This window comes from Humulus lupulus, chromosome 2 (assembly GCF_963169125.1).
Source record: "Humulus lupulus chromosome 2, drHumLupu1.1, whole genome shotgun sequence".
Taxonomy (NCBI): Eukaryota; Viridiplantae; Streptophyta; class Magnoliopsida; order Rosales; family Cannabaceae; genus Humulus; species Humulus lupulus.
This window is the reverse complement of record NC_084794.1, coordinates 31,195,368-31,206,782: the sequence shown is the minus strand read 5'-3', so window position 1 is coordinate 31,206,782 and position 11,415 is coordinate 31,195,368. Positions and strand designations below refer to the sequence as shown.

Below are 11,415 nucleotides of genomic sequence, written 5' to 3'. Positions count from 1 at the left end.
TTCGTCTCTTATCTGGTTTTGGAGTCAATTCATCCCTTATACCCATTGCAACCAAGTCTTGTCTAGCCTTAATTCCATCCTTAGTTTTCCCAGGAATATTCAACAAAGTGCCAATCAAACTATCACATACATTTTTCTCTATGTGCATAACATCTAAATTATGACGTATAAGTAAGAAAGGCCAATATTCAAGTTCAAAGAAAACAGATTTCTTTTTATAACACCCTTTTGGCTCTTCCACAACCTTGGCCTTGCGACTACGTTTCATCTTTGTAGGTGTACGAACTTTGGGCTTCCCTAACTTGAACACAATTTTAGACATCTTCTCAAGTACTTGGATCCCATTCAATGGCTCAGGAGCCTCTTCAAACTCTTGTTTACCATTGAATGCCTTCTTCCAAGTCCGAAGTTTATGCGTATTAGGCAAGAACTTCCTATGTCCCATATAACATATTTTCCGAGAGTGTTTCAAGTATTCAGAACATGTTTTTTCTTGACAAACGGGGCAAGCTTTATATCCTTTCACACTAAACCCAGATAAATTTCCATAAGCAGGAAAGTCATTAATTGTCCACAATAAGACCGCTCTAAGATTAAATTCTTCCTGCCTATATGCATCATAAACCTTAACCCCTTCATCCCACAAAGTTTTCAAGTCATCTATAAGAGGAGCTAGATAGACGTCAATATCATTACCAGGTTGTTTAGGTCCTGATATCAACAAGGTCAAAATCGTAAACTTTCTCTTCATACACAACCATGGGGGTAGATTGTAAATAACAAGCATAACAGGCCAACAACTATACTTACTGCTAAGGGATGCGTGTGGATTAAACCCATCAGTCGAAAGACCTAGACGAATATTACGAGATTCATTTCCAAAAGAAGGCCACTTCAAATCAACTCTCTTCCAAGCAAGGGTGTCAGCTGGATGTCTTAATTTACCATCCTTTATTCTTTCATTAGCATGCCACGACAAACTTTTAGCATGTTCGGCATTTCTAAACAATCGGATGAAACGAGGAATTGGCGGAAGGTACCACAAAACTTTGGCAGGTACTCCTTCCTTGACATCGTCACCATTTCTTTTCATTTTCCATCGTGACTCACCACAAGTAGGACACGATTTTGCGTCTGCAAAACTATTTCGATACAATATGCAATCATTAGGACATGCATGAATTTTTTCGTACTGCATGCCTAATGAGCATAATGTCTTCTTTGCCTCATAAAATGAAATTGGAATTTCATTAACTTCAGGCAATAACTCCTTCAAGAAACCAAATAACTCAGTAATGCTTTTATCACTCCAGCCATGTTTAGCTTTTATATTGTACAACCTAAGAAGCGCAGATAATTTTGTAAATCTTGTACAACCAGGGTAAATTGGTTTCTCGGCATCATTAAGGAGTGTCTCAAACTTATTTGGGTCTACTCCTGATCCATAATGTGCGTCGTCAATCATTTCATCTAATGGATCCCAGTTCTCCTCCACTATATTCCTCCTCACTCCTTTTGGTCTACTTGGCAGAGTTGGAGCAATCGGAGCTATCTCCCCATGGTAATACCAAATTCTGTAACTCTTGTCGATCCCATTGAAATATAAGTGTTCTTTAATCTTTTTAAGATCCATCTTTTTAACATTTCCACACTTAAGACATGGACAATAAGTAAAATTTGGGTCTTTCACATTTTCCGAACAAAACCTTAAGAACAAATCAACCCCGTTCCTAAATTCCGCAGATAACCTATTTGCTGACATCCACTGTTTATCCATATATTCTTCTATGTCTATGGAAAAGAAAAGAAACAACACTAAATAAGCACGTGATAAAGTTGTATGTCTATATAAAACTAATTTTTTATTATCCTAGATAAAATCGGGCAGCATTTCCCCTATAATAGTGACCTAACCATCTGCATGTGAATATCAAAACAAACAATTCAAACAACATACAATAAGTTTCTTCCTTATAGAATGTCTATATAAAACTAATTGTTTATTATCCTAGATAAAATCGGGCAGCATTTCCCCTATAATAGTGACCTAACCATCTGCATGTGAATAGCAAAACAAACAATTCAAACAACACACAATAAGTTTATTCCTTATAGCTCCGCAGCACACAGTAAAATTTATCAGAACCTACTTCACTAATACACACAAGTTCTCAACCTTCCGTTATCACCGCAGCACACAATTTTAATCTCAGAACCTACTTCACTATGGATGAATATTTAAGATATTCAAACTCCTCTAACATTTGTTTAATAATATTAAAAGTAGAAGTAAGAGAATATATATGTACCTCTTGCAATCTTTAATCCAAAAGCTAGCAAAGTTACTTCACTTAGTAATCAAATTCGCTATTAAATCCACAAACCAATAAAATTAAATTAATAAATAATAAATAAAACATCACTAAATATCTAGCAATATATAACGTATTATTGTAATTTTAGAAACTTAATTACCTCAAATGTGTGATTGATATTGGAATTTTGATGCAAAATACTCTCTAAAATCTCACCACAAAAATCACAACCTATGAAATTAAATTAATTAATATGTTAAACATTACTAAACAAATATCACTAAATATCTAATAATAGTAAATGATATTGGTAAACAAATAAAAAAAATCCCAATGTGCCGCTAATTATAACTTCAACAAAAAATCAATATAAAATTTCATAACCTAAAAACTTAATAATAAACAAAAACATAAAAATTTTAATATATTTCTATTTTATAAATTATTTAATAAATTTATTTTAACATAACTATTGATATAACAAAATAGTTACAATTTAAAAAAAAATTCAAATATACAAAAATATATCTAAATTTCGAAATAAAAATTGATAAAAATTTAAAAAAATCATGAACATATATACTCTAATGAAATATATACAATGTGATAGGTTAAATTAAAAAAAAAAACTAAAAAATCATAAATCCCTAAAAACTTCCATTGAAAAACCACAAAAACATACAATGTATATAAAAAAATGCATAAAAATGTAAAACTAACACAAAATCATGTATATTACTCATCCTAATGCAAAACCTATAATTTATTTGCAAAATAATTAACTAAAAATCAAGAAAATAAAAAAAAAACTTACCTTAGAACCCTAAAAACGCAGCCCCAAATCGCCCAATTCTTCTCTCTGGTTTGCTCTCGGGTTCGTGTGAGGAAGAAGAAGGCTGGTAGTGATTTATAAGTGGAGACATCCAACGTCTCCCACTGGGAGACGTGGGACACGTGGCACGTCTCCCAGTGGGAGACGTTGGATGTGCTCCCATGCACATCCAACGTCTCCCACTGGGAGACGTGCCACGTGTCCCACGTCTCCCAGTGGGAGACGTTGGATGTACCCATAAATCACTACCAGCCTATTTCCAACGTCTTCCACTATTTTTAATGTCTTCCAATTGTAACCATTAATATGCACTTTCAATGTCTTACACCATTAGCCATTTAAAATCCCTTCTAATTTTTAATGTCTTACACCAATGGTGTAAGACATTGTAGGGAGTCATTGAAAGTAGAATTTGTTGTAGTGTCTAAAGGGTATATAATCATCCTTAGGTCGTTGGTTTTTGTTTATCTCTCTTGGTGTATTATTTTCCAAATATTTTTCAAGTTTTAGAGAGACTTTTTATTATGTGAAGAACTTGAGTCCAGCAAGTTCTTAGTGGTTTATTACAGTGTACTTCTGTATTGTTTTATTTGTGTTAATTGTGCAGGTTGAACACACTTGGACATTGGTCATCAAGCTTCGGGAGAAGTCTTGTTCGTGAGTCACTTTTCGGGAGGAAAAGTGCAAGTGTTATGATTTGAAGGGAGTTCAAGATCTTAGCACTTCAGAAATTTGATTAGGAGTTTAGATTACAACAGTTGCGACAAAGTCAAGAGGGAGTCTTTATTTGTATAAGTCAATTTGGTTTTGTAATCGTTTAAATATTCTTCTAATAAATTTCATTCTCTGGGCGCGGCCTCGTGGACTAGTAGCAATCTGTAAAGATTGCTGATACCACGTAAAAATTCGTGTATTATTTACTTTATGTTCGTTTTTATCTTCTGGTCAGAAACTGTTTAAACATATCTGGTTTCTGTTCAAACAGTCTTTGTGTCTGTTTAAACATTTCTGTAACAGTTCAACAATTAATTATGTAATTTGAATAATTAAGTTGGTAATCATAAAAAACGGAATTTCAAAGCCAAATGGAGATCTACTTTACAACTTCTGATGTTGATTTTGAAACAATTGCATGTATGATTGGTGTTTGATAAATTGATTTTATGCAATGATGATTTGGACTGCTTTTACTAGTGTTTCTCTGATACAAATGATGAAATGACTATGGTTATAATTGATTTTCCGGCAAATCGACAATATGTAATGCTGCCTGAAATTATTTGATAAAAGATTTCAGTATTTATGTACACAACCCTCTGCAATCCTTTAAAGCTCTGTTCGTAAATTTTAGGAGGAAAATAAAAAAAATTGTGGATTTTTATTTTCTATTAATTGGATTCAAATGGAAAACAAGAGATACTTTTTAGGCAATTTACATTTTTCAAGCTAATAATTGCAATATGCTATGTATTTAGGCAATTTATAGATTGAGTTAAAACCATCATGCTACTGTAATTAGTGGAATTGGTAGATTGTTAGTAAGGGTAAGTTTAGTTGTTAGAACATTATATAAATGTGGGGAAGGGTGGGGGTGAGAAAAGGGGTACGAAATGTGTAGTGAATTGTGGTGAGCTTTATATGTGTGTATTTCTTTCAATTTCAGCAATAATATTCCATATTTTAGACTAATGTTATTTGTTTGGTGTTTCTCTAGATTTGGTTCCTATCACATACTCTCAAAAATATTCCAGACAGAAGTTTTATTTGGTAATCCTACATCATCAACATTCTCACTAGATTGTCATATTTTTTTAACTAAAGCAGAAACAGAATGGCAATATTTGTTCTTCTTCTTTAAATTAAGGAATCATGGTGGGACTGCCATATCCCAAATTCAATAACCTACCTCTGACTATATGTATGTATATTTGATACCATAGCTCGGCTTTGAGCTTATCTAATAATCTATATATATTGTGTTAAATACGTGGTACTTATAGCCTAATTTTCATAGTGCATGAATTAAAAATTACTAGTATGATTATGTAAATAGGGTAGGTTGGGTTGAGTGATGAGTAGATTACTGCATTTGCATAGTGAATTAGTTACACATATAATGTATATAATAACTCACTTATATTATTAATGAAGTAGCTATCTAATCATTTATTTAATAGTATCTATGTATTACCTGAAATTAGTTCTATTTATTTATATTATAGCTAAAAACATGTATTTATCTATCTAGCTATATTATGTAGATCAAATGGTGAGTCTAAATTTGTAAAAAAATAATTAAAAATTCAGGTGATCTATTTCTACAGTTGTTTCAGCTCTTACTTTTTTTGGTTACCGCCCACTCTTATTATACTTTAGATACTTTATTTATTCCTTTTTTCTTACTTATTATGTTCTTATTTTTTATGATTAAAAGATCATGTTTCATTCACCATATATGCCTTTTTCACTGGCTTAGTACTTGATTGTAGAATGTATATAAATATATTTAAAATTTAATTCCTTGTAGGCCAAGTGTTTTGGTTTGTGATGTTGTGAATATTTTTGTTGCAGTCTTACATGGATTCAGAAACCAGAGGGATAATGGCAATGTAAAATTAGAACAATTTTAGAGTGACATTATTTGTAAGATCCATCAATAAAGTATCAGATTCAAATATTTAGATTGTTATTATAGTTGGTTTGAGTTTTTTATGTATTTTTTATTTTTATTTTTTTTATTGATAAATGTTGAAAGATGTTATAAGCTAGCTTACAATACATGTTAATGAGAAATTTAAATTTCTTTTAATTGTTTTTGGTGTTTTTTAGTATTTTTTTTAATATATTTTGGACACTTAATAAAGGGATATATTTTTTAAATCAAAATAAAAATTGTAGTTGCATTTTAAAATAATAATAATTACTTTTAAGGGCATGCAAAAAGAGTCCTAAAAACTTAATTTAAAGATACCCAACAAGATCTTTTAAGACACGCATTGCGAGTCCTAAAAACTTACTCAAAGGTACTCAATGAGAGTTTTTAGAGCTTGCCTCAATTTTTAAGGCTCTCACGCGAGTCCTAAAATTTTTTTTAGGGCTCGCTTTGAAGTAGTGATGGACTAACGTCTGGATTTGTCTCGGGAACAAATGTCGCAACCTCACTTTGAGTTCCTTTGAAACCATGACATGGGGATAAATGTTCTCTTCAAATCGAACTTATTCATTAACGCTGGGAGAGGCAGATGCATTTCTTATACCTCCCTTCTTAACTAATGTCACACATAGAGGAATCAGCTTCTCTACAGATTTCGATGCTAACTCAATGAATGCACGCACATGCCTATCATTTTTTATAGCGCTAGCTTTTACGGATTGTGAGAGACATGTGTACGGGACCTCAATTTTTAAGTTATACACACATTTATCCACTTCAAGCTCATCGTACAGAATGTCAAGCAGTTGCTCATACGTCACACCCTTCTCCAAAGGCAGAACTTGATTTTCACCATCCCTGAAAATCCAATCCCTATTTTCCAGTTCCCAAACACCATTGAATGCAACAAATATGGAAACAGCCGAATTTGTACAAAAGAAAAATAGAAAAAATAGGTCAAAAATTAAAACTATAACATAAAACAGCAGAAAATCAATTTCTATCGAGATATTTCGAGGTCTATCAAGGTCAACCTATCGAGTACAATCGAGGTACAACGAGGTAGACTGCCCAAAAAAATTCTTATGAACCCATCAAGGCATATGCTACATACATTATATTCTATGCCTTTATCGAGGTCCATCAAGGACCGTCGAGTTATATCGAGGTAGCCATTTTCCCTAAATGTGTGAGGGTTTTATTGATCGAGGACCATCGAGTCTCATCGAGGCATATCGAGGTAGCCAATTAATATAAACATGTGAGAGTTTTATCGAGGTTCATCGATGACGATCGAGTCTCATCGAGGTACACAAAAAACCCATAAAAAAACCAAGAAAAGAATGAAAATCCATTCCGACAGTGAAAAATTACAATAAAACATGAAGGTATGCACAGATCTGTTCGAAATAGCACAAGCAATGTAGATAAACAAGTTTCCTCACTACATATAACAAACATATACTTACCCATATGATTTTTGCCCCTAGATCCGAAATCCAAAATGAAGTTCTTGCCTTGAAAGGATTCACAACTTCTCCCTAGATCTAAAATCCAAAATGAGCTCAAAAATTAGTATAGATTAAGATAATGGTGGCTGTCTTGTTTTTTTTTTTTTTTTTTTTTTTATGAGAGCTTGAGAGATAGATAGGGAAAACGTGAGAGATAGAGAGGGAAAAGACAATAGGAGAAAATGATAGAGAAATTTATGATATGGGCATTTTGGGAATATAAAGAAATATTAGGATAAAAATGTGATGTTTTTTTAGCGTAATATCATTTTGCTATATGGGCTACTTTTATGCATCAATAGTGAAATTTCCCACTTAATTTCATTCCACTTAATATCATATGAAAGAGAGAACCCTCGTCACTGGCCGGGTCATGTGCTTTACTTCGAAGAAACTTAATTTATATCGTGGGAAAAAGCACAACACCAACAGAATGCTAATAAAAGATAAAAGATAATATGAAACATATATCACCACATGCATCACTAGCTAGGTCAGATCAGGTCAAGTCAGCCACATATGATATTTAAACCAAGGCGCTTAAATCAATAGGGTATTCTGAGTGCTCGAATAGTTCTGTTGGGCAATATGTTTAATTACCAGGCTAATAACAGATAAATTGCAATGAAGTAAACGTGTTAAGAAAAAAAAAATCAAATTCTAAAACAAAAATCCTTGCTTGATGAATCCATTCTTAGATCTAATTAAAAACCCAGAATTGTATAATAACTATATAATAAGGGGAGAGAGAGAGAGAGAGAGGAATTGATAGTAGTTTACATGTATATGCCTTCAGAGCATCAACCGAATTTGGAGAGAGAGATCAACATGCTTAGCCATTGATTTTTAAAGTCAACCTATCATTTAGCTTATTGGCAAGTTAATTTTTCAATGAAATGAATATTGGGAATTCCACTTATAAAAAAGCTGAATCTTTGTAAAGTTTTCATGAAGTTTAACAGTTTTGAACTAAAGTTTTCGAGGGGGCTTTGGTCTTTAATTTATACAATACGTACGTGTTACGTATATATAGGTAGTTCATTTAGCTCGTGTACGTTCGAATCATTTAATTTTATTTACGTTAAGAGCTACATAATAAAAATAAAATTTAAATTATCAGATATCTACGACGAAGTACTTCGGAATTTATTTTTCCAATAGTTTATTTTTCTGAGATGAGATATTAACGTCATCTTTACTTCTCATTTGACTACTAAAAATACACACAATTATAAAATTGTTGTCAAACAAGTAATTAATAAGCAAATTACAATATGGTATTTCTGGTATTTTTTGCATACTCCTCTGTTTTTCATGTAGAACTAATATGTTGGTATAAAAAAAAAATAACGTAGTACAAGACTTAATTATGATCTTACGCATTAATAAATAGTAATTATTAACCGAAGTAAACTTAACCACGGGGGCGTACACATGATCTAATAATTTACCGGATGATGATGAAAACAGCTAACATTTATTCATAATTAATTATTTAAAGCACTATATTATGATATAACGATAAAAGATGTAATCAACTATAATCAAGCATCAACAATAGAGTAAACCTCATATCTAACATAGCAACTACCACCAACAACACGACCTCCTATTTTTCCAGTGCAACAGTTTGGAAGTTCGCTTATTGCATCATCAAGACACTTCTTACAGTCCATCCCATTAAGGTCCCGAGTACACTGAGCCAGACCATACAGCTTCGGGTCCGGTCCAGCCCCGAGCTCGAGCTCACCGGTGGCATACAACTTTGATGTTCTCGAAGCTTTATATGACAACCCACTCAACAGTTCCTTCACCTTTGGGTTAAACGACTCGGGATTATCCACGTCTTTAACGTTCCACATGTAGAACCTGTTACCGCTATCGATTTGACCGAAGAAGTTGCCGTCCGAGTACTTCAAGAGGCAATTGTCGTACCAAACAATGGCTCCTTTGTTGTAAGGACAGCGCTCCTGAAGCTCTTTGGCAGCATCAGCCACGCAGGTCTTGCAGCTTTCGGTTGAGACATCACCGCGGCAGAGGCCGAGCCCGTTGACTTGGCTGTTGCCACCGCCACCTTGGCCGGTCGAGCTGACTCCGAACCCAGTCGGAGGTACTTTGATGGGCAAACGGTTGGTGAGGAGTTCGTTTAAGTTTTTGGCAAATGGGCTATTGGATGTGAAGTTTTCTTTGTTGAAGCAAAAATGGAAGAGAGGGTCAGTGGCATTGGCTGCATGGAGGAAAATTAGAGGGAGTAATATTGAGAAAGTGAGGAAGAGAGGGTTTGGTTTTGAGAACGACATGTCGTTTTGGAAACTTTTGGTTTAATGGATGTGGTTTTTAGTTTAATGGACGTGGATTGTACCTATAAATAGATGAGTTGGTTTAGCTAAGTAGGGAGTTGAAATATTTGACATTTCCAAATGAGAAACTTGGTCAAACTGTGTGTATTTATATGGCCAAAGAATATCACTTTAGTCAAATACCCCTTATCATGCAATATTAAAACCAAAAATCTTGGTCAAAATAGGAGAATAAATATATATGGTGGATGAGGCACTATGTCAATCCATGAAAGAGCCATATAACGAAAGGGTCGATGGACGACTTTGTATTTGTAAAGTGTGAAAGGGATATTATTAAGAGAATTGCTAACGGGAACGTGCTCACCACCACAAGCATTTGGTATACTGTTATTGGTACAATCTAATATCGGAGTTCACACATTTGATTTTAATAAGAATTATGGAGTATCGCTAACCAATCATAATGTATCATCTCATGTGGTGTTGGACACCTTAAAGTGCCAAATAGCAACACTCTACTATTAATTAATAATAAGTTTTGTCATTTGGTTTCGTCCAAATATATACATTGACACTCCATAATTAATGTTAAAATAACAAGTCCTCTCATTAAGTCTCAAACCACTCAAACAGGATCAATTACAACAGAATTTTTCAGTTATTACAACAACAACTTTACAGCTCAGTCAAATCTAGATCGTTACTCTGTATTTTCAAAACTATATATATGTGTACCTATTGTAATAAAAAGAAGATACAGACAGAAAATCAGTAAAAAGAAAAAGACAAGGGATGAAAAAGAGATACTGAAAGCTAGTCTTGGTGATTTTGGGTTGAGAGTAGAAAAAGCCTGTAGAAAGAAAAGAAAGAGAGTTGTGAGGATTTTTGAGGGCATTTGTGTATTGAAGAAACTTGAGTGTAAACAAGAATAAGGAAGAAGATTACCTTGTTGATCCACTGTGGCTGGAATCTCAAAAGATCTTGTAATGGTTTCATCATTATTAGTGCATATCGAGCTTGATCACCTCTAAGGTGAGCTCAAGAGGAAGTAGCCCCAAATTTAGGTGGTGAACCTCTATAAAATTCCTGTTTGTACTCTATACTTTCATCTTTCTTTTTCTATACTTTCTCACTTGAAAACCCTTTGAGTAAGTTTAGTGTTTGTTTTGTGGCTAACCGAACCTATAGAGATCTTAGATCTTGGGACTTGCATGTGAACAAGGAAACCCTTCATTTCATTTCTACAAAACAGGAAGGTAGAGGGTTAGAAAGTTTTTGGGTATTCGGATTCTGAATAAATCAAATAATCACATCTTATTTTCAGAAAATATCTCCAAGATTGAAATGTCAAAAGTGACCTTAGATGTTACTAATTTATGTGTGAATGTGTAGGGATAGATAGGTAAATTCATACATTGGTATCAGAGCTAGGTTCCGGCTAGAAAGATTTACCGCAATACTGTAACGACCCGGATTTTCAAGACTCGATAATGCGGAAATATAAATGTTTTCATTTAACAAAATGTCTCAAAAACCCGTATAGAAAAAAAACTTTTTAAAAAGTCGTATGGCCATACTTAACATTTAGTTTCAACATATTTTATAAAGAGTAGAGTGAGCCTAGTTTAGGAAAATTACACAACATTTCCAAAAATAAAACGGCTTCCCAAAAGGTCGGTCCACATGTACATTTGCAAGGAAGACTCCAGCGCTCACTGCTCTGCCTTGCCCTTGCTCTTACCTACAACATGAAACAACTAGGTAAGCGAAAACGCTTAGTAAGATCAACTTTCAAACAAAG

At 33.5% G+C, this 11,415-nt stretch overlaps 1 protein-coding gene across 1 annotated transcript; it reads right to left on the bottom strand.

The window, feature by feature from the left end:
- Window positions 1-8,670: 8,670 nt before the first annotated feature.
- Window positions 8,671-9,661, bottom strand: LOC133817620 (cysteine-rich repeat secretory protein 38-like). The gene has a single exon (XM_062250190.1). The coding sequence runs from the start codon at window positions 9,609-9,611 to the stop codon at window positions 8,856-8,858; it is 756 nt and encodes a 251-aa protein (XP_062106174.1). The 5' UTR covers window positions 9,612-9,661; the 3' UTR covers window positions 8,671-8,855.
- Between the last annotated feature and the right edge of the window lie 1,754 nt (window positions 9,662-11,415).